This window comes from Mobula hypostoma, chromosome 9 (genome assembly GCF_963921235.1).
Source record: "Mobula hypostoma chromosome 9, sMobHyp1.1, whole genome shotgun sequence".
Taxonomy (NCBI): domain Eukaryota; kingdom Metazoa; phylum Chordata; class Chondrichthyes; order Myliobatiformes; family Myliobatidae; genus Mobula; species Mobula hypostoma.
Genome location: NC_086105.1, coordinates 34906262 through 34930086, shown reverse-complemented (window position 1 = coordinate 34930086; position 23825 = coordinate 34906262). Strand labels below are relative to the sequence as shown.

The 23825-nt window shown below is 38.9% G+C and overlaps 1 protein-coding gene across 4 annotated transcripts in view; it reads left to right on the top strand.

Moving 5' to 3' along the window:
- The window catches only part of LOC134351632 (ELKS/Rab6-interacting/CAST family member 1-like), a 784451-nt gene that overhangs the window by 117465 nt on the left and 643161 nt on the right, over positions 1 to 23825 (top strand). For all 4 annotated transcript variants that reach the window (XM_063058045.1, XM_063058044.1, XM_063058043.1 and 1 more), the window contains 3 exons: positions 6276 to 6413; positions 6938 to 7078; positions 8699 to 8839. In XM_063058045.1, the coding sequence (XP_062914115.1) occupies positions 6276 to 6413; positions 6938 to 7078; positions 8699 to 8839 (420 nt within the window). The remainder of the gene's footprint in view (positions 1 to 6275; positions 6414 to 6937; positions 7079 to 8698; positions 8840 to 23825) is intronic.

The window sequence follows — 23825 nt, the reverse complement described above, 5'->3', positions numbered from 1 at the left end:
ATGGCATATATTATCCTTTCTTCTGCCACTTTCCCTTTTTGAAGAGTAGAGTGACACTTACTATTTTCTAGTCCTCTGGAACCATTCTAGAATCTAATGGAATTCTTGAATGATCATTACTAATTCCTCCACAGTCTCTTTAGCCACCTCTCCCAGAACCCAGGGTGTACACCATCTGGTCCAGGTGACTTGTCTACTTTCAGCTCTTTCAGTTTCCCAAGAACCTTCTCTCTAGTAATGGTAACTTCAAACACTTCATGACCTCTGACACCTGGAACTTCCACCATACTGCTAGTGTCCTCCGCATGAAGACTGATACAAAATTCTTGTTCAGATCATCCACCATTTCCTCGTACCCCATTATTACCAGCTTTGCTTTCCAGCTGTCCGATATCCACTCTTGCCTCTCTTTTACACTTTGTGTATCTGAAAAAACTTTTGGAATCCTCGTTATTATTATTGGCTAGCTTTTGTTTGTATTCCGTCTTTATCCTTGTGACTTCTTATAGTTTCCTTCTGCTGGTATTTAAAAGCTCCCCAATCCCCTAATTTCTCACTAATTTTTGCTCTACTATATGCCCGCTTATAGGCTTTTATGTTGGCTTTGACTTCCCTTGTTTGCCATGGTTGTGTCATCTTGTCTTTAGAGTACATCTTCCTCTTTGGAATGTATATTCCTTATGTCATCTCTTTCTAATGATTTGATTTCATTGTTTTTTTTTACCAGCAGAGCCACACCACCCCCTGTGCCTTCCTGTCTATCCTTTCAATACAATATGTATCCTTGGATATTAAGCTCAGTTATGATTCAGTCTTGACAATTTCTAACTGGGCTACAAGTTCGTCTATCTTCCTGTGTGCATTCAAATATGACACCTTTAGTCCTGTATTCACCTTTTTTGATTTTGTCTGCCTTTTGTGTTGCAATGCATCTGGTTGACTGCAATTTTTCCCCATCATCAGCCTTTCCTTGCTTGGGGTCACACTACATATTGCCTCTGTTTGTAAACCAGCTACCTCATGTTCCGCACTATTACTTCGGTTCACATCCCCCTGGCAAATTAGTTTAAAACAATCCAAACATCTCTAGCCAACCTGCCTGCAAGGATATTGGCCCCCTCAGGTTGAAGTGTAACCTGTCCCTTTTGTACAGGTCATACCTTTCCCGGAAGAAATCACAATGATCCATTAATCTGAACTTCTGTTCCCTGCACCAGTTCCTCAACCATACATTCACATGCCTAATCATCCTATTCTTACCCTCAGTGGTGTATAGCACATGGAGCAATCCAGGACAACCTTGGAGGTCCCATTTTTCAGCTTTCTCCCTTGCTCCCTAAAAATTTCTCTTTAGGACACCACCTTGTCTACCTATGTCATTGGTGCCAATATGTATGAAGACTTCTGGCTGCTCACCCTCTCCTTTGAGGATGCCTTGGACACAATCCAAGACATCCCTCATCCTGGCACCAGGGAGGCAACATACTAACTGGGTGTCTCTATTGTGCCCACAGAACCTTGTCTCTGTTTCTCTGGCTAAGAAAATCTCCTATCAACACTGCAGTCCTCTTTGTCCTTCTGTTCTGAGTTGCAGCATTAGACTCAGTGCGAGAGACCCGGTCACTGTGGCTCCCCTCTGCTAGGTCATCCTCCTCAATAGTATCTAAAATTAAATACTTACTATTGAGGAGAACAACCACAGGTGTACTCTGCACTGGCTGTGCATTTCCCTTCCTTCTCCTGACAGTCACCCAGTTACCTGCCTCCTACAAGCTAGGGGTAACTACCTCCCTGTAGCTCCTCATTCTCCTGTATGAGTCGAAGGTGAGTAGAGCAGGAGGCTAAGCACACAGCCTTGTGATGCACCTGTGCTGATTGAGATTGTGGAGGAGATGTTGTTGCCAATCTGAACTGCCTGGGGTCTGCAAGTGAAAAAATTGAGACTCCAATTGCACAAGGATGTACTGAGGCTAAGGTCTTGAAGCTTATGGCATAGTTTTGAGGGGATAATAGTATCGCACACTAAGCTGCTGTCAAAAAAGAGCATCCTGATATGATCTTTGCTGTCCAGATATTCCAGGGTTGAGTGAAGAGCCACTGAGGTGGCATCTGCTGTGGACCTGTTGCTTCTCAGGCCTGAGTTGATATGTTTCGTCACCAACCTCAAAGCACTTCGTCACAGTGTATGTAAGTGCTTCTGGACGACAGTCATTAAGGCAGTTTACCACATTCTTAGGCACCGATATAATTGAAGCCTGCTTGAAGCAGGTGGGTACCTCCAGAGTGACTTAAGTGAGAGGTTAAAGATATCAGTGAACACTCATGCAATTTGATCCGCAGAGGCTTTGGTACTCGGCCAAGTGCCACATCTAGGCTGGGTACTTACCTGTGAGTTCACCCTCCTGAAGGATGCTCTAATGTTAGCCTCTGAGACTAAAATTAGAGTTCGTCAAGGGCAGTGGGAGTTTGTGAAGGTTCCTCTGTGTTTTGACAGTCAAGGTGAGTATAGAAGGTATTGAACTCCAATGGGAGTGAAGTATTTCACCTGTGTTGCAGGAAGTGATCACATTGAAGTGCTGCCACAACAGTCGAGCTACCCCAGTGATTCAGGTTTGGTCTGGAATTGCCACTTTGCATGTGAGGTGGCTTCCTGGGGATCGTACTTGAACTTCTTGTATGTTACTTGTTCGCCAGACTTCAGTGCCACTGTTCTGGCCCTTAGCTGATTGCCAGTCTCATGGTCCATCTAGTTCTTTAGGTTGGGAAGGCGGAATGATTTTCTGGGGATATACTCGTCTATGACCATTCTTATAAAGTCCATGATAATCATGTATTCGTTCAGATCTTCTGAGTGCTTGAACTCAGTTTAGTCCACCAACTTGAAGTAATCCCATAGCTGGTCCTCTGCCTCCCACAACCACCTCTTTGTTGTTCTTATCTTTAGAATATTGCTGTTTAGCCTCTACCTGTATGCAGGTAGGAGGGCAGCCAGGTGACCAGATTTTCTGAAATGTGGGCTAGTCATTGGACTTGGGCACAAGATGTATGTATGTGTATACTCTTTTCTGGTAATAGGGTGTAAAAGAACTAATTAAATGATATTGTATCACTAAAAACAGCTCTAGCTTCATTTTCAAGCACTTCTGATCTCTTGAGAAAACTGAGCCAACTAGACTTGATATTGTTTTAGATAGAATATTGTCATGATTAAAAACTATGAAGCTTTAAGTAATTGATGACAGTTTGTTCAGACTCCAGGCACATAACGGAATCATCTTTTAACTTAATTTGAATAAATGCATGGATATTAAAAAAGTGGATCCACAGGTAATCCAAATAAAAGGATCAAGACATATGGTCTCGCAAGTATATAAAAACGCCTTAGCTGTCCAGAATGTGTTCACTTCATATTTGGAATGTTGTTTACTCAAGGGCTAATTATGGAAGAAAGTATAATGTAGGTTTGTGTTCTCTACTATTGCATTAGTTCAGACATAATATAATTAATAGCCTAATTTTTACAATAACTTTCCATTCTATAATTCTTGAAGTGCAATCAGTGCTAGTTCAGGAGTCTATTAGCTAAATGATCTTGTTCTGTCGTACCTGTCATTACCCCTACATTCACAATGTTGTAAATGTTGTGACCACAAGTGCTAAGAATCTTTCTGGTATGCACCTATGAAATGAAAATATGTTTTCATAGTTATTTTTGTGATTGAAGCATTTCCCTAAGTGCATCACAGCAAGCAAATCTAACCGCTCTCAGGGAATTCATTTTTATTTGAAACAATGACTTCAACATTGAGGTGCCTAGTATTGTTCTAGTTTAGGTGGTTTAAGGTATGATTATTGTGTATTAACTTTTAAAATTCTTTTTATTACATTCAGTTTACCTAGAGATTTTTAGAAAGTGGGAGTTTGTAAATAATAATAATATGAGGAACCTGAAAACTGGGGTATGCAAGCTGTTAATACAGATTGAGCATCTTCAAACTATCCAGGTTCGTCAGACTGACAACTCATTTTATCTGGTACTGTTATAAAGATGGAAATCCATAAAAAGAAGCAAAAGGTATAGAAATTTATGTTGATTAAGCTGAAGCGGGATATTTGCAGCAGATACTCATATTTGAATCTCCATTGATAAATTTAAATGGTTTGTGTACTACTTCCTTTGATCAAAAGATAAGTGTTTATACTACAGGTCCACAATCCCTTATCTGAAATTCTGAAATCCAAAAAGCTCTGAAAACCGAAGTCTTTTTCGCCAACAGCTGATGTCACTCAGGGTGTGACGTGGCAGCACTAGCAGAGGCCACCAGACGTCAGTTGTGGCTCAGCGCTCGTACTGGTTACACGTGCATTTGCTGTGAAAATGTCAAAAAGAGCTGCAGATACCCCTATGGGTAACAATGAGAAAAAGAGAAGGAAGCATTTATCATTATCAATAACGCAGAAAGTGGAGTTATTGCAGAAGCTTGATCATGGTGTGTCTGTGCGGCGTCTGACTGAAGAATATGGTGTCAGAACTACCACTGTATATGATTTAAAGAAACAGAAAGACAAGTTACTGAAGTTTTATAGTGACAGTGACGTTCTACATTTATTCCAATAAGTCACTTACCATGTGTTTGATTCAGTTTGTTTGAAGCTGTATATTTTTATGTTTTATTGAATTTTTTTTGTCATTATTCCGTAAACAATACAGTATAACAGCTAATTACATAGCATTTACATTGTATCGGTATTATAAGTAATCTAGAGATGATTTAAAGTATACGAGAGGATGTGCGTAGGTTCGGAGTTCCGCTGGGTCCTAAAGTGCGCTGCAGTGAGACAGGTTAATTAAGGGACTTGAGCATATGTGTTCCCGGAACCAATAAGGAGGGATTCTGAATTCTGTAATGCAACTGGCCCCAAGGATTTCAGATAAGGGATTGTGGATCTGTAGTAGTCTGGACAGATGGGGCTCTGCTGTTCCTTTGGGTTCATCAGATGTGTGGAGAGGGGGTGCTAGCTTGTGGGAAACAACGTGTCCTCCATATCATACTGGCTTGTGTAGCGCATAGACAGCCAGGGCACAACATCCGTGGTCGACCCCGGCCAATGGATCCCTTTCGCCCATTGTATGTCAATGTCAGAATAGAGACCAGGACAATCCAGGTGATGCAAATATTGATCATAGTTGATTCATCAGGGAGAGTGTAAATAGAGACGAATTTAGCAGAACTCAGTCAGGGACAGGAGGAACCACACAAAATTCTGGAACTCAGATGTAGACCAACTGTTGCTGGAGATATAAAGTAAAAAGAAAAGTTGAAAAACTGAAGTTAAAGGAAAAAAAAACACTCATTAGGTCAGGTAGCATCTGCGGAGAGTGTTAATAACATGGAACATGAAATAGAAGCAAGTGTAAGTCATCTGGCCTATAGAACCAGTTCTGCTGTTCATTAAGATCATGGCTGATCGGGCCAAGGTCTCAACTCCATCTACCTGCCTTTTCCCCATAACCCTTAATCCCCCTATTATTCAAAAAATCTATCTTACTGTGTCTTAAAAATATTTAATGAAGTAGCCTCTACTGTTCCCCTAGGCAAAGAGTCACCCTTCCCTGGGAAAAGCAGTTCCTCTTCATATGTGTTAAATTTACTCTCCAGGATGTTGAACTATGTCCTGTAGTTCATAATGGAAACAATTTTCCTACCCCTTAACTATCCCTTTCAAAATGTAGTTTCTGTAAGATCCCCTTTCATTCTTCGGAATTCCAGTGGGTTTAGTCCCAAGCGACTCAATCTCTCACCTAAATAAGTTTGTTGCAGGTGGTTGTTTTTTACATTTGAACTGGCCAGCTTGTAAACAGGATAGGCTAGTAATCTGAATTTGAATTCAGAGTCCTGAGGGCTCCGTATACTTGGACCAGAGATGAGGTGCTGTTTCTGTACTTTGGAATAGATTTGGAGGCAAATCATAGATGTCAGAGTAGAAGTGGGGTGGAGAATTAAAATGGTGGGTTGCTGGAAGGCTCAAGGTAACTTACACATTGAATGGAGGTGTTCGCAAAGCATTCTACCAATCTGTGGTTAACATTTGACTTTTCCAGTGTAACTGAGACCATGTTGTAACAGTTGAATGCTATATTTTAAATTGGCGGTACTTCAGCTGGGAAGGACAGTTTGGGTTGTTGAATGGTGAAATATAGCTTTCACTGAAATTCATGAAATATCTTGGCCATTCTCCTTCCCTGTTTAATCTGTGTTTTTATTTGCTTGCAGATTGAGAATTTGCAGGAACAACTCAGGGATAAAGAAAGGCAAATGAATAGTTTAAAAGAGCGTGTAAAATCATTGCAGGCTGACACCACAAATACAGATACTGCCCTAACTACCCTAGAGGAAGCTCTTGGAGAGAAGGTGAGCTGTGTGTGTCTGAATCAGTTCTGTTTGATAAAATATGAGAATTATTATTAGTAATATGGGGATCATATTTTTGACAAAAACGCATCTTTAATATTAGCAATGCTGGTGCTGACAAAGTTAAAGCTGAATTTATTGTCATATGCCTAGAACATTCTATGCGCAGGATTTCACTGAAAAACTTAATTGCAGCAGCATCATAGGCAGATAACATTGTATAATAGTATCCACAAGAAAAAATAATCAAACTTTAAACAACATTTACAAGAGTGCAATCAGAACCAAAACTGTCCATTTTAGTGCATTGGTATGTAATAAGGGATATCAGGAAAGGCCACACTAATGAAGTTGAGTTCTAGATCATCCAGATTTTGAAGGGTGAAGTTCCTATGATTTTTAGATTAGTTCTTGATTGCGTTCTTAAAAAATGTGAACACAGCAAAATAATCACTTATTAACTCTGCCTTATTAATCACCATGAGTTAACATAATTTTCTTTCATTTTGATTATTTTGTTGAAGGAGAGAATAATTGAGCGGCTTAAAGACCAAAGAGAAAGAGATGAAAGAGAAAAGCAAGACGAAATTGATGGTTACAAGAAGGAGTTAAAAGAAATTAAAGAAAAGTTCACCAACCACCAACGAGATCTCTCAGAAAAAGAGGCAAGAAATATAGTTTTTAAGACTACTTGATGTAATTTAGAAAGTTTTTATCAAATCCGAGCTATTCTTTCAGACTAATACATATAAAATAATATGTATTATGGAATGATTTGAGACATTTAGATTTCTTGTATACAAAGTTGGAACAAATTACAATAGTTACTTCAGTCATAAGACTAATTTACCAAAATGAATCAGTTCTTATTTATAATGCAAATGTTCCATATAGTCAATTGGAATTTCAAATGTTCTGTAGTGTTAAAATTTTCTGTTCAAATGGATGCCTTCTCATTCTCAGCTCCATGTGCCTGACAAATTGGTACCTGATTTTGTTTGTTCAAAATCTGGCACAGTACACTGTCTAGTTTTGACTCATTTACCCTAATTATATTATTGCCTTGTTGGATTTAATGTGAATCCCCTCATATTTGTTTTACTGTAGAGTTCAGTATCTTCCAGTAGAATTTATTGGGAAAAAGTAAGGAACATATTTGCATGCCAAAAAAATGTATCTCCTACCTGCTCAGATCAACATATTTCTAAAAACTTCATAACACTATATAAATGCACCAGTGCCTGCCCTCAATAACATTAGTATGATTTTATGGCAGATTGGAGTACTTGCAAAACATTTCAGTCGAACAGCTTTTGCTTTCAAAGAGGATAGAAGTTAAGAGATGTGGCAATGAAAGAAAATGAATATTGGAGGGCCACTGTAAGCACCAAAATAGTTGAATCAGACATGGTTAAAAAGACGATCCAGGGTATCTCTGTCATATCTGTTATGTGGACTGAAGTAGCAGACTTCATGTAGAAAAGATTCAAGCCCATCTTGGAATTATGGATCCTAAGTTATGAACACAAGGCTCAGTTTAGGATGGGAACATTAGTACTGAATTTGTGCTGGTAGTCCATTACAGTAGCTTTGATTCCCTACTTCCAAAATTAAACTAAAATATGAACCCCCATGATGCAACTAAAAATATTGAGAAGGAAGTTTGTGTTAAGGGTCAACAATGCACATGTGAGAACTTAACCCATGTTAGTATCTGATGTTGTCAAAGGGAACCACATGAACAACAAAGGGGTGTGCAGGCTCAGGAGAGATTGAGGATCTTCAGAATTATCTGTGAAGTGAAGCCATTAATAGCTATTGTGTGGTTGTGATCTGATGGATGAGCGTAGCAGCAAAGGCAAAGTCATCCTTTAAATTGCAGTATAAATGAGTACAATGGTAAATTCAAACAGAAATTAAGGAGAGTGAGAAAGTTAGGAAATCTGAATGAAGAAATACTTTTTTTTGTGTGTGCCATACTCTCTGCCAGAGCCTCGGCAACTACTTTTCAAGTGGTTGTTTTAGAGGAAAAATTCTGTGAGTGGTCCCCCACATCCTTCTCACAGCGCAGTTTTTTTTTACGAGGCTGAGTTGCAAGTTCGACACTCAACCCGGCACGCATGGAAAGTGTGCCCAGGAGTGGCCCAACTGGATTCGCTCCGGAGTCCGGCACAGATGTCACTGCGCCACCAGCCGGCGAAATAGAGGAAATACTACAACAGCACATTACTGAAAGCTTCAAAGAATTTCATGTTAATTAAAGTTCTAAGTATTTAATACTGCAGGCGTTGTTGCTGGAACTTAAAGAACATGCATCATCTTTGGCATCATCTGGATTGAAGAAGGATTCCAAGCTAAAAACACTGGAGATGGCTCTTGAACAGAAGAAGGAGGAATGTATGAAATTAGAAGAACAGCTACATAAGGTACGTTTATATTAGAATACTTCATTTTGTGTCAGTGTCATTTTGTATCTTAGAAACTTAATTACCCATAGATTCAATGAAATGAAATTGAATGTGGGAATCCATACTTTCTTCTAGGGCCATTTATGCAAGAATTCTAAGCATTCAGCTTTCTCTTAGATTCAAGTGTTTCAAAGGTGAAAAATGTAATATTTTCTCTGTGTGCAGCTACTAGTCATTTCAGGAGGCTTGAACATCAGTTGAAGCCTATCTAGCCAATCCACCTTTCTAGTTGCATGCTTTAAGGAAGTAATTCTAACAGTTAAGATTATACTAGTTACTATGAGAAATGCCATTTCAAACTGATTGTTAAGAGGTGCATTTTATTGGTTAATAGTATGTTGTGTTGTTCATGCAAAGATCTGTTTTATCACAGCAATAGTCTCCAGCAAATCAGACATCATATTATCTGTGGAGTATTGGGTAAAGAGCACATATAACTATTTATGTCATTGCTAAGGTGAAAGGGGTAGCCATCTTAAGGTTGGCTTCCATCTAATTACTATTGATGCTATTCTCTTGTGGAATTGTGTTTGTTTTGTATACCTTCTGTTCTTTTTAGGGTGTATATTGTTGCAAGTCTTTATATTCTTAGGAAAGCTTTATGATCTCTTGTTAGTTGTTTTCCCAATTAGTTTACTGTGGGATCATGGTCACAGTCAATTATTTTTTATGTAAAAACTTTCCTAAGTCTGATGTTAGTATATAATTATGCTATTGATTTTCATCCTTTCCTGGGATACCTGCCTGAATATCAGCTATGGTAGTAGAAAGAGGGAAGTAGACGTTCATATTTTTTTTGGGAATATGACTCATTATCTTGTTGATTTAGTAGCATGTGTACACGATAGACTGCGTACATATGTCAGTGACATGTCTGCACAGTACCAAGAAGAGTTGGCTTTCTTCCTCCCCACTGCATCTCCCGTCAATTCTTTGTCCTCTATTTTGACATTGTTTTCTGGTCTAAACCCATATTCTTATCTCGTTGTTAGAGGTACTGTGTAATTTTGTGTCAACTATGTAGATACCATGTTTTAAAGATCCTATCTTCAATAGCTTGGTCAAAGAAGTGGACTGCAGCAGAAGGTTCTTGTTTATGTAAGTGCCCAAGAAACTATGGGAGCAAAATGAGGACACAGTGGCAGAAGGTGGCTGGTGAGGTTATCACAGTGTGGTTCCTTCGATAATGATTCTAGTTAGTGAGAGGCTTAATGACCTCTTAACTAATATTCACATGCCATTCAGAAGCATTTGTATTGATTTACTCGTTCACTTTCTCTTTCAGTCTTCCTTTCTTTCACTCACTCTTGCTCAATGTTGATCTTGAGCACTTGTTAACAGATTTCACATTACATGCCAGTGATAATAAATCTGATTCTGATTGTTTTTAATCATATGTCACAAATGAGAAAATCTGCAGATGCTGGAAATCCAAGCAACACACACAAAATGCTGGAGGAACTCTGCAGGCCAGGCAGCATCTATGGAAAAGAGTACAGTCAATGTTATACTCTTTTCCATAGATCTGCCTAGCTTGCTGAGTTCCTCCAGCATTTTGTGTGTGTGTGCGTATTATACACAGTTTCAACTATACACTCTTCAGTCAACTCTCCTTCCTCCCTCTTGCCATCAAAGTGCAACATACAGCAGAGACTGAGAGAGGACCTTTAGCAGTGCCCACAGGCTTTAGTGGGTTTCTGAATCCGATTTCTGATTGGAGAGTTCAGGGAGGATGCTGCATGGCAGGATAGGTTTTAGAAAGACTATACAGGGCATGCAAAAGTTTGGGCACCCCGGTCAAAATTTCTGTTACTGTCAATAGCTAAGCGAGTAAAAGATGAACTGATTTCCAAAAGACATAAAGTTAAAGAAGGCACATTTCTTTAATATTTTAAGCAAGAAAACTTTTATTTCCATCTTTTACACTTTCAAAATAACAAAAAGGGAAAGGGCCCGAAGCAGAAGTTTGGGCACCCTGCATGGCCGTACTTAGTAACACCCCCTTTGGCAAGTATCACAGTTTGCAAATGTAGCCAGCTAAGAGTCTTTCAATTCTTGTTTGGGGGATTTTCACCCATTCTTCCTTGCAAAAGGCTTCTAGTACTGTGAGATTCTTGGGCCGTCTTGCATGCACTGCTGTTTTGAGGTCTATCCACAGATTCTCAATGATGTTTAGGTGAGGGGACTGTGAGGGCCATGGCAAAACCTTCAGCTTGCACCTCTTGAGATTGCCCACTGTGGATTTTGAGGTGTGTTTAGGTTCATTATCCTGTTGTAGAAGCCATCCTCTTTTCATCTTCGGCTTTTTTTTTACAGATGGTGTGATGTTTGCTTCCAGAATTTGCTGGTATTTAATTGAATTAATTCTTCCCTCTACCAGTAGATGTTTCCCATGCCACTGGCTGCAACATAAGCCCAAAGCATGATCGATCCAGCAGTTGGAGAGGGGTTCTTTTCATGAAATTCTGCACTGTTTTTACTCCAAACATACCTTTGCTCATTGCAGCCAAAATGTTCTGTTTTAACTTCATCAGTCCACAGGACTTATTTCCAAAATGCATCAGGCTTGTTTAGATGTTCTTTTGAACCTTTTGAATAGAACTTTTTGGCCTCTGCTCCATCTGCCAGAAAAAGTGGGTTCTCCTATTTCAATTCTACTTCTCATTCTCATTCCGTTGTGTCAGTCCATGGCTTCGTCTGCTGCCATGATGAGGCCATACTCAGGTTGGAGCAGCTACACCTTATATTCTGATCACAAACAAGAGAAAGTCTGTAGGTGGTGGAAATCCAAGCAACATACACAAAGTGCTGGAGGAACTCAGCAGGCCAGGCAGCATCTATGGAAAAGAGTAAGCAGTCGAAGTTTGAGGCTGGGATCCTTCATCAGGTAAGTCAGAGTAAGAAGGTGGGGGGAAGAAATAAAATGCAGTAGGTGATACATGAAACCAGGGGAGGGGTGAAGTAAAAAGCTGGGATTGATTGGTGAAAGAGATAAAGGTCTGGAGAATGGGGAGTCTAATAGAATGGGACAGAAGGCCATGGAAGAAAGGGAAGAGCACCAGAGAGAGGTGATGGACAGGTAAAGAGATGAGGTGAGAGGGAAATAGAAATGGGGACTGGTGGAGAGGGGGAGGGGCTATTACTGTAAGTTCGAGAAATCATTATTCATGCCATCAGGTCGGTAGCTAACCAGAAGAACCTTGTATTCTTTCTGGGTAGCCTCCAACATAATGGCATGAATATTGATTGCTCAAACTTCTGGTAATTGCCCCCCTCCCCCAGCTCCTTCACCATTTCCCATTCCTGTTTCCCCCTTTCTCTCTCTCACCTTATCTCTTTACCTGCCCACATCGCCCTCTGGTTCTCCTCCCTCTCTTTCTTCCATGGTCATCTGTCCTTTCCTATTAGACACCCCATTCTCCCGCCCTCTATCTTTTTTGCCAATCAACTTCCCAACTCTTTGCTCTTTACCCCCTCCCCCTCTCCTGGTTTCACCTATCACCTGCCACCTTGTACTACTTCCTCCTGTCCCCCCACCTTCTTATTCTGACTTCTTCCTTTCCTTTCCAGTCTTGAAGAAGGATCTCAGCCCGAAACGTTGACTATTTATTCTTTTCCTTAGATGTTTAGACATTGCTTGGCCTGCTGGATTGTGTTGCTTTGGATTTCCAGCATGTGCAGATTTTTTTGTTTGCAATCTTGCACCAAACTTATGCTTTATTGAATCCACCTTTCAGTGTTGCCATCTGTTGTTGAAGGTAATCCTGAAGGTTGAATCATATGATAACCCCATGACAGCTAAAAATATGACCTCCTGAAGTTTTGATCTCTAGGGTTGAGTGTATTTGTTTGTGGCTATATGTTAATAGAAGTTTACAATAATATTGTAAGTGCCATTGATTTAAAAATGTGGAAACTGGGGAAAGGGGAAAATTAAATGTTGGCAAAGGGTTTGTGGGGGAAATCAAGGATGAACTAGCTTTGATTCCAACAGCAACTAAAAGCAGCTCAATGAAGCTATGACAACAGTTGAGAGTAATACTGCTAACACTCAGATTGCCCTTGTAACTATCATAAATGTAATATCTCATGATCCACAATATGGAATGGTGCGATATTCTTTCGAATCAAATGTAGTAATCTATAATCTTCTGAATTTTTTTCCTGTAACTCTTCTGATGTCCCCTTTTCTGTTTTACACTTCCCTGCGCTAACTATCTGCTAACTATGGCTTTCCACTACCTAACCTCATTTTCATTCTTGTTCCAATTAAAACAGAAAATGCTGGAAACATTCAAACTATATCTGTGGAATGTGATTCTGATTTAACACTTCTGGTTAAGAACTGTTGTCGGAACTGGATAAGAAAACAAATTAGCTTTCAGATGCACTGAAGGTAGGAAAAGAAAAGATAGATCAAAGAAAATAGCTTTTAGGTTAATGCTGTCTCTAGATTGGGAAGTCACATTTGCATTCAGCTTGCAGAAAACACTTATCATTTCCAGATGCCTGCCACTTTAAATCTCTATCTGATCAGTATTGTGTCCACCTGCACTGGAGTTCAATGCACGCTTGTAGAGCAACACCACACCTTCTGTTTGTGCACATTGCAGCATTCAGGACTCGAAACTGAATTCTCCAACTTTGGGCAACACTCTGGACACATGCTTCCTTAATACTACATTAGACACATCTGCTTTCCAATGCCACTTTAGCTCATTTACGCATTTGTTTTCACCCTATCAGGTCATTTCCTTTGTTCTTCCCATTACTTACCTACATTGTTTGGAACTGAAAACACTTTCTCCCTTTCCTTCCTCTGATAAAGATTGCAGCATCGAGTAATTTAAAAGGTTACACACAGTAGTGCCTAAGAGATTTATACTTTATTTTTCGAGGCTGTTAATTTGTTTTGATGTTTTACAGCCCTGCTTTCTGCTGTAGTATGCCATTCTCCCTCTTGCATTCATTCATTGCCATTCTGCTGCCAGTTTAAATATAATGCATTGTGAAATATGAAAGCCTGATGATCTTATGCTACCAGAAGTTACTGATATTTCCAGGAAAGAAAGGGAGCTACTACCTTTGGGATGGTTCATAACCTTAAAATGAAGGCTTTCTCAGAGTGTTAGGCAGTTTTGACCATATAACAAGGATGAAATGATAATGTTTTCAGTAAGGTAGGTATAAATATGTTGGAAAGGTGGCAGTGGAAATCAAAGCACAAATATGTGAGATCATGTATTTTGCATTATGGAAGCAAATGAATTATCAGTAATTCATATGGAACCTATCTGATAGGTTTTCATCATATGCAGAGTTACAGAAGTCCTCAGTGTTCTCAGAGAAAAAAAGGCAGAAAGGCAATCAATATTTTATTAGCTAAGCTGTAAATTATAAGGGCAGGAAGGTAATGCTTTTTTTTAAAAAGGGCCAGATTGTTTTGGGAATTTAATTGGATTTTTTCAGCTTTTATTTATTACTGCCAGTATTAGCTTAGTTTAGATTATTAAAAAAGTTTCAGGCAATAGATGCATCAACTTTGAATGCAAGTTTCTGCAAGCACTATGTTTTGAATATGTTGAGATCTTTTCCAGATTCTGCTAAAGAATGAGAATTGCAGACTCTCAATTTTTATGTTGGACATAACAGTACTTTTCATATTTTTTTGTCATAGAATATGAACAAATGTACTCCATTTATATCAGAACTTTATTTAAAAATTATGGCTATTTCCATTATTATTTAACATGCTGCATTTTATTGCAAATTATTTCTAATCGCCTTTGGCAAGCGCTTTTATAGCTGGCAGTACATGTGGTTGAGTTGTATCTGCAAGTCCTCCATTCCAAACAGTTCATAATAGGGTCCATTAGCTAGATACAGTGTAGTCCTTATTAGTGCTGTTTTCTGAGCAAATTTAAAGTGATTACTGCATAGCTACAGAAGTTTATAGTGCAAGTTGAGTATGCTCTGCAATGCACTGTGTTGGTGCTCAGAAATCCAATAAGCAGTTTCTGATAAGTGCAGATGTGACATCTCTTTTGTATTTATAGACCAGTATAAAATACATGGTCCTGAATAAGGATCTTGGCCCGAAATGTCCTCTGTTTACTCTTTTCCATAGATGCTGCCTGACCTGCTGAGTTCCTCCAGCATTTTGTGCATTTGTTGTTTAGTACCACTTATGCCACAAGGGTGCTGTGTACAATTCTGGTCACCCCATTAAAAGGTTGATATGATTTTACTTTACAGTGTTTTTTTTGCCAGTGATGAAAGACATAAAGGTGCAGTAAAGGTGGCGACTATGAAACTGATCATGACTGTGCCAGTTCTTTGAAAAAATGATTAATTAATACCATAACCCTGCAAATTCCTTTGTTTACAAGTGTTTGTTTAATCCATCTTTTAAAATGCAAAAATAAATCTGCTTTCTCCAGACAGTGCATTCTAGATCTAGACTTATTGCCTATAAGTGTTAGGTTTACCCTTGGTTCCTTTTGTCAGTTACCTCAAATCTCTGGCATCTGGTAACCAAGTTCTTTTATCATTGCTAACCATTTATCCTGTTTACTTTAGCAGAATCAATAATTGAATCATCTCTACTAAATCTCTAATATGCTTTCAGAATTGGCCCATTTTCTCAAGTTACTGCAGTCTGCAATCCTTAGAAATATACAAAATAGGAGCAGGAGTTTAGGCTCTTTGGCCTTTTAGAACAACTCTGCTGCTCAATAAGCCATGGCTGTTCGCATTTCCTCTCCATTTTCCATGATTCCTTTGGATGTAACACTTCGAGTCATTATTTAAAGTGGGTACTTGGAGAGGGCGCAGAAGAGATTGTCTGAAACTTGAAATCTTACTTAATGTGTTAGTAGTCTTTTATAAAAGTTGTGTAATTTTGTACTTATTAAATAAAGCTAAGGACTCAGCTCTCTATATATATTTTCTCTCTTTATATATTCTGATTTTGATAGAAAGCTTAGATGTACAAAGCTGTTGAAATCATCAGATATTCATATTTGGGAATTTAGGGTTAAAACACTAAATATTGATAGACTGTAGCAAACAAAATCATTTATTTATGATGGAAATAACAATGAAGCTGTCAGAAACACCATTTAAAATAAAGGATGACTGATGGCTGTTTCTGGAATGTACACACAAATGGTTAAAAATGGCAGAATCCCAGAAGTTGTCATTAACTCACCACCTTTTTGAAGGATGTTTTGATACATCTTCACTCAGGCAATCAACATTGAACTGTTAAACTGATTTTGGACTACCCATTTCTTATAGTATAAAAGAAACTGATGTAATTCCTGTATGTTACATGTTTGAGCAATTTATTTTCTGTCAATGTAGTCCAATTCGATCAGGACACCTCTATTTGCCTATTTGATAATTCCATGCTTTTATTTTTTAAAAGAAGTTGGATATTTCAGATCTTGCCTTTTCCATTTCTTCCATTTCATAATCTTTGTACCTTAAGAGCTTGTATGCAAGTATGTTTATGGTTGGTCAGAATTCTTCTGTTTAATAGACTGCATTAACTATCTTTACAACATCATGGTTACTCTATTTCGGAGGTCATCTTAAAGATGTGATTGGAAATGACTGAAAAATGAGAAATTCGTGGATAGACAAAGCATTGAAGCCCTGTTGGTCACTCACATCAGTTGTCTCTCCTTTAAGTAATACAAATAATATTTTGCACAAATTGCATTTTTATATATAGCGGTAGTTTTTGAATAACTAAGGAACTATTTTGCTGGTGGAATCCATGACAAGTTTGTGCTCCCTAGAACTTCCATCACAACAATTTTCTATCCTTCATTAATGAGACCATTGAGTTTCCATTTACACAGCCAGGTAAATCAATTTGACTAAAAGCTTCCAAACCTATTAATTCTGTAATCTTATGATACTTATTTTTCTATTCATTTCTATTTAGTTGGGTAGTTTTGATTATGGACATAGTTGAATATGGTTTTTCTGATTTCTTTAAATTCGTTAACTTATCTAATATTCTGGCAACTTCTTAGAAGTTGTTCATCAGTTTGAGTTACTAGTTTTCAGAGATTTGTGCGTTACTGCAAAGCCCACATTTATTTCCCATTTCTAAATCGCTCTGAGCTGCTGCCTTTAACTGCTACTGTCCTTCTTGTGAATATACTGCAGTAATGCTGTTGAGGAGTAAGTGCCAGGGTTTGGACTCCATGATAATGAAAGGTCTCTGAAACTGTATCCTGATGAGGATGGTGTGCATTTGGAAGGGGTCCTGCACATGTTGGTGTTCCCATTGCATCAACTACATTTGTTCTTGATGATGAAGGTTGAGTTTGAGAGATGCTGTCAGAGTAGCTTAGGCAGGTGACTTCAGTATATTTTGTAGGTGGAGTGTAGGTCAGTGGTAGGGAAGCAATGAGTAGGATGATTGACGTGGTACAAATCAAGCACACTTTGTAGGTTGCTGTTGCACATTAGTTAGATGTGCACATCTGAGGTAAGGGCAGCAAACTGTATGTAACATTGAAAAGTGTGGCATGAACAGGTACTATTAAGTCTGTTCAACCATGAAACCAACTGACCTCTCAATTAATATAAGCTGAGCAGACTTTACAGTTGGGTGAATGTTAATAATGCAGTACCTGACTAATTGCCAGTTTAAAGTCCTGATTTAAAAATCTGTTCTCTGTCATATAGAGGATGAATTGAGAGTTTGGAAGTTTCCATCTTAAAGACAATAGTATTTGTACTATGTTCACTTCAGTAATATATGGAAACAAATAAGCATTACATAGCAAGGTTGTGATAGGAATATTGTGAAGTTGCTTTATGACACATCACATTTAATGTTACAGTTTCCGTATATGGTTTGTGTTTTGGGAATGAATTGAAGACATAAATAACTTAAGGTTGTGTGTTTTAGGATCCAATCAATTGCAGAGGCAAGATAACAAGTTTCAAAAAAATCTTCCCTTTTCAGGTTTGCTGTTTGTATATTTGCACTAGAGCAGCAGGGAAGTAAGTGCTGTGTGTTACAAGGAAATACAGTACCTTATGCTCTGTATCTATTAGTGGAAGTATATTCACTTGCTGCATCACAGCCTGGTATGGAAACACCTATGCCCTTGAAAGGAAAATCAGACAGAATGTAGTGGATACGGCCCAGTCCATCACAGGTAAAGCCCTCTCCATCACTGAGCACATCTACATGAAACGTTGCAGGAAAGCAGCATCCAGCATCAGGGACCCCCACCATCCAGGACATGCTGTCTTATTGCTGCCATCAGGAAAAAGTACAAATCATAGTCATAGTCATACTTTATTGATCCCGGGGAAAATAGGTTTCTGTTACAGTTGCACCATAAATAATTAAATAGTAATAAAACCATAAATAGTTAAATAGTAATATGTAATTTATGCCAGGAAATAAGTCCAGGATCAGCCTATTGGCACAGGGTGTCTGACCCTCCAAGGGAGGAGTTGTAAAGTTTGATGGCCACAGGCAGGAATGACCTCCTATGATGCTCGGTGGAATGAGTCTCTGGCTGAATGTACTCCTGTACCCAACCAGTACATTATGTAGTGGATGGGAGACATTGTACAAGATGGCATGTAACTTGGACAGCATCCTCTTTTCAGACACCACCATCAGAGAGTCCAGTTCCATCCCCACAACATCACTGGCCTTACGAATGCGTTTGTTGATTCTGTTGATGTCTGCCACCCTCAGCCTGCTGCCCCAGCACACAACAGCAAACATGATTGCACTGGCCACCACAGACTCGTAGAACATCCTCAGCATCGTCTGGCAGATGTTAAAGGACCTCACTCTCCTCAGGAAATAGAGACGGCTCTGACCCTTCTTGTAGACAGCCTCAGTGTTCTTTGACCAGTCCAGTTTATTGTCAACTCGTATCCCCAGGTATTTGTAATCCTTCACCATGTCCACACTGACCCCCTGGATGGAAACAGGGGTCACCGGTACCTTAGCTCTCCTCAGGTCCCACCAGCTCCTTAGTCTTTTTCACATTAAGCTGCAGATAATTCTGCTCACACCATGTGACAAAGTTTCCTACCATAGCCCTGTACTCAGCCTCACCTCCCTTGCTGATGCATCCAACTATGGCAGAGTCATCAGAAAACTTCTGAAGATGACAAGACTCTGTGCAGTAGTTGAAGTCCGAGGTGTAAATGGTGAAGAGAAAGGGAGACAAGACAGTCCCCTGTGGAGCCCCAATGCTACTGATCACTCTGTCGGACACACAGTGTTCAAGCACACATACTGTGGTCTGCCAGTCAGGTAATCAAGAATCCATAACACCAGGAAAGCATCCACCTGTATTGCTGTCAGCTTCTCCCCCAGCAAAGCAGGGCAGATGGTGTTGAATGCACTGGAGAAGTCAAAAAACATGACCCTCACAGTGCTTGCTGGCTTGTCCAGGTGGGCGTAGACATGGTTCAGCAGGTAGACGGTGGCATCCCCCAACTCCTAGTCGGGGCTGGTAGGCGAACTGGAGGGGATCTAAATGTGGCCTGACCATAGGCCGGAGCAGCGCCAAGAGCCTCAGAACTTGCACCACCAGGTCCAGGAACAGTTATCACCCCTCAACCATCAGGCCCTTGACCAAAGGGTATAACTTCACTCAATTTCACTTAGCCCATATTGAAATGTTTCTACAACCTATGAACTTACTTTCAAGGACTCCATCTCATGTTCTCAATATTTATTGCTTATTTATTATTATTATTTCTTTCTTTCTTGCATTGTGACAGTTGGTTGTCTTTTCACGCTGGCTGAGCGCCCAAGTTGGTGCGGTCTTCCTCTTATAGTTATTATTCTATTATGGGTTTATTGAATATGCCCGTAAGAAAATTAATCTGTGGGTTGTATATGGTGGCGTATATGTAGTTTGATAGTAAATTTACTTTGAATTTTGGAATCTTCTATTGTGGAAGTGCAGCTTTTACTAAGAGCTGCTCTAATGAGCAACTCTTGAGATGTATAGCTGAACAGGTCAATGTGCATGTTTCTATGATTAGGTACAGGGAATATTCCTTAGTAAGTTTGAAAGGTAGAGTTCAGGGTTTCAGTGAGGAGGTCATGGGTAAGTTGTCTGAAGCTATCGGGCACAAGCTGATAGGATTAAGTAGAGCAGTGTTTGACAACGTTACTTGTGAACAAGCCTGGGATTTGGGTTTTAAAACTGAGTTCAGGGTAAATTAAGAAAAAGAAAATAATATATGCTGGTGAATATAAAACCAGCAGAAGAGACAGAGTGGAGGACAAGATTATTTAGATTTAACCAGTAAACAATTAAGCAGTTTTACTTTTTCCATTGTTCATGTGGAGGTGTTTTAGCAGATTCATGGCTCATTGTCAGCCTAACAGAATGGGGTGTTTGTAAAATATGTATTAAAGCTGGGGAAACGGCATCTTAAAATGTTTTGATGCTTGATTAATTACCATTAATTTTAAAACATCTGTAACAACATTATAAATTTTAATGCTTTTTAATGTTATTTTAAATTCATTTTGTATCTTCATAATTATAAAACAAAGAATTAAACGTTGGTATTTCTACTAACATTTTTTTTAAAAACTACTTTTCTTGTTTTTATGCACCTTGGCACATGGCCAGCAAAATACTGATCCTGATGTATGGCAGGCATACTGCATGAATAGTTAAACCTCAGAGAATGAGAAAGCTGCAACTTTTCTCTGTTACTTTGAATGTTAAAATTATTAGGCAGTACTAGGGGAAGCATGTGCAAATATTTATCTGCACTATCTTAGAAAAGCAAATAGTTAAGCTCTCATATAATTTAGTATTCTTAAATGTTTGCTGAGATTACATTACCTACCAAGTAACTACTGTACTAATTTTATTAATTTCAATAGATGTCAATTGTGTTGCACATTTTAGTTTGGTGAGGGAATGCTGAGTCAGTACACAACAGAATAATTTATAGTTGTATTTAGAGCGACAGCCAGTCTCAGTGGCTGCAATAACTTCTTGTGCAATTATAAAAGGCCCATTAATTTTAACTGTGTCTTTGGTTACTCAGCTGTGTTAATTTTTATTATTCTCATCTATTGAACCCACTTATGCCTCTTTTACTTGAATCCTCTGGCCAGTGCACATGTTCCCTATTAATATATTCTATTGTTTAAAAGCTATTGTGTTGCATAGCAGATTAAATATGTTAAGTGTTTGGGGTGGAAAAAAGGCACTCGGGATCCAGTAGTTACTCCGTTTGGGTTTATTTTTGCTTTCTTAACTCTCTTCCATTCCCATTCTTCACGTGCTTTTCTCTGGGAGGTTGAAAGTAGTTAAGAATCTCTCTCTGGCTCTCATCTCCTATTCCCAGTTCCAATCACAAGGCCCAAAAGTTAAGCTAGAATTGAAATTGTTCTGTACGAGATCAGCCTCAAATGAAATGTATGCAAAATGAATGAATTAGCTTTGTCTTCTTCCTTAAACCAATGAAATTGTTTCAGATTACAAAAGCAAATGTAGAGTAGATAGAAATATATTTGTTCGTAGATGAGGCGTTGGGATTGGAGTGTCGTACCTCCCAAGATCATATTTAGATATCAAATTTGTGCTGTGGAAAACACCTTTACAGTATATTGGGTCTTTGGAATTCCCTTTAAAGTTTTGAGTGTTAATATAGTTTCTCTCTCAAAGTTGGATGTAATAAAAGGGATTGGAGAAATGAATATGCACGTCTTGTCAAAATAATTTTCTGTCATGGAAAGGAAATATTGGCAAGGACTGGTTGAGCTAATTAATATCTTCCTTATGCCTGGCTAAATACATAAGGGTGTTCTAACATATATGTTGTACTTGTGGTCTAAAGGGAGGAAATGGAAAAAAGGCTAAATGAGTACTGTGTTCTGGCAAGAAGCATAATCTGTAAAAGTCTAGAGGTAACACACACAAAAGTTGCTGGTGAACATTCATCAGCAACTTTTATGTGTGTTGCTTGAAATTCCAGCATTTGCAGATTTCCTCATGTTTAAAGTCTAGAGGTAATTGTTTATTGTTTATCTTTGTCAAAATTTAGTGTAGTTTGGGACACTGTGTTCTAGAAAGGTTGCTCAAAGAGCTACTAAACTGTTCACCATTTGTAATGCTGAGGCTTGCCATAATCTTTTAATCCTCCCTTGATACTGATGTCCAAGAAAAGGGAAAATGGGGAATGTGACCATCTTGTTCAACAAATAATAGGAGGATTTGTTAGGTGTATATATAGACTGTTCAGTTTCACTTTACTTTGGTAGGGACCCTTTAGAGCTATGTAAGGAGGGTGGGGAGGGGAAGAATATAAATCAGCAATTAGAAAAGTATGCAATAATAAAGTAGAGCTAGCTCAGTTTTAAGGTCAAACTGTGTTGAACTAATTTACTGGGCAAGTTAAGAGAAAGGGTTGTATAAAATCCAATGTATGTGATCAGTATGAATTCACAGAAGAGACTTGACAAAGTACTACGTAATGAACTGTCACAATAAAAGTCTGGTAGCATTGATAAGAAATTTGCAGATACAGTGGCATGCAAAAGTTTGGGCACCTCGGTCAAAATTTCTTTTACTGTGAATAGCTAAGCGAGTAGAAGATGACCTGATTTCCAAAAGGCATAAAGTTAAAGATGACACATTTCTTTAATATTTTAAGCAAGATTACTTTTTTATTTCCATCTTTTAGAGTTTCAAAATAAAAAATAGGAAAAGTCTCTGAAGCAAAAGTTTGGGCACCCTGCCTGGTCAATACTTAGTAACACCCCCTTTGGCAAGTATCACAGCTTGTAAACGCTTTCTGTAGCCAGCTAAGAGTCTTTCAATTCTCGTTTGGGGGATTTTCACCCATTCTTCCTTGCAAACCTCTTCTAGTTCTGTGAGATTCCTGGGTTGTCTTGCATGCGCTGCTCTTTTGAGGTCTATCCACAGATTTTCGATGATGTTCAGGTTAGGAAACTGTGAGGGTCAGGGCAAAAACCTTCAGCATGCGCCTCTTGAGGTAGTGCATTGTGGATTTTGAGGTGTGTTTAGGATCATTATCCTGTTGTAGAAGCCATCCTTTTTTCATCTTCAGCTTTTTTACAGAGAGTGTGATGTTTGCTTTCAGAATTTGCTGGTATTTAATTGAATTAATTCTTCCCTCTACCAGGGAAATGTTCCCCATGCCACTGGCTGCAACACAAGCCCAAAGCATGATCGACCCACCCCCGTGCTTAACAGTTGGAGAGGTGTTCTTTTCATGAAATTCTGCACCCTTTTTTCTCCAAACATACCTTTGCTCATTATGGCCAAAAAGTTCTATTTTAACTTCATCAGTCCACAGGACTTGTTTCCAAAATGCATCAGGCTTGTTTAGATGTTCCTTTGCAAACTTCTGACGCTGAATTTTGTGGTGAGGACGCAGGAAAGGTTTTCTTCGGATGACTCTTCCATGAAGGTCATACTTGTGCAGGTGTCGCTGCACAGTATAACAGTGCACCACCACTCCAGAGTCTGCTAAACCCTCCTGAAGGTCTTTTGCAGTCAAACAGGGGTTTTGATTTGCCTTTCTAGCAATCCTATGAGCAGTTCTCTCAGAAAGTTTTCTTGGGCTTCCAGACCTCAACTTGAAATTTGCATCACCTGGCCTTTCCTAACGATGACTGCAAACACGCCGTAGCCCTAACAAGCTAATTAAGGTCTGAAACCTTGGTAAAAGTTATCTGAGGGCTCAAATCTCTTGGGGTGCCCAAACTTTTGTATAGTGCTCCTTTCTTTTTTTTTCCCACTCTAAAATTGTACAAAACAAAAATAATACACTAATCTTAAAATGTTGAAAAGAATGTTTCATCTTTAACTTTATGACTTTTGGAGATAAGTTCATCTTCTACTCACTTAACTATTCACAGTAACAGAAATTTTGACCAGGGGTGCCC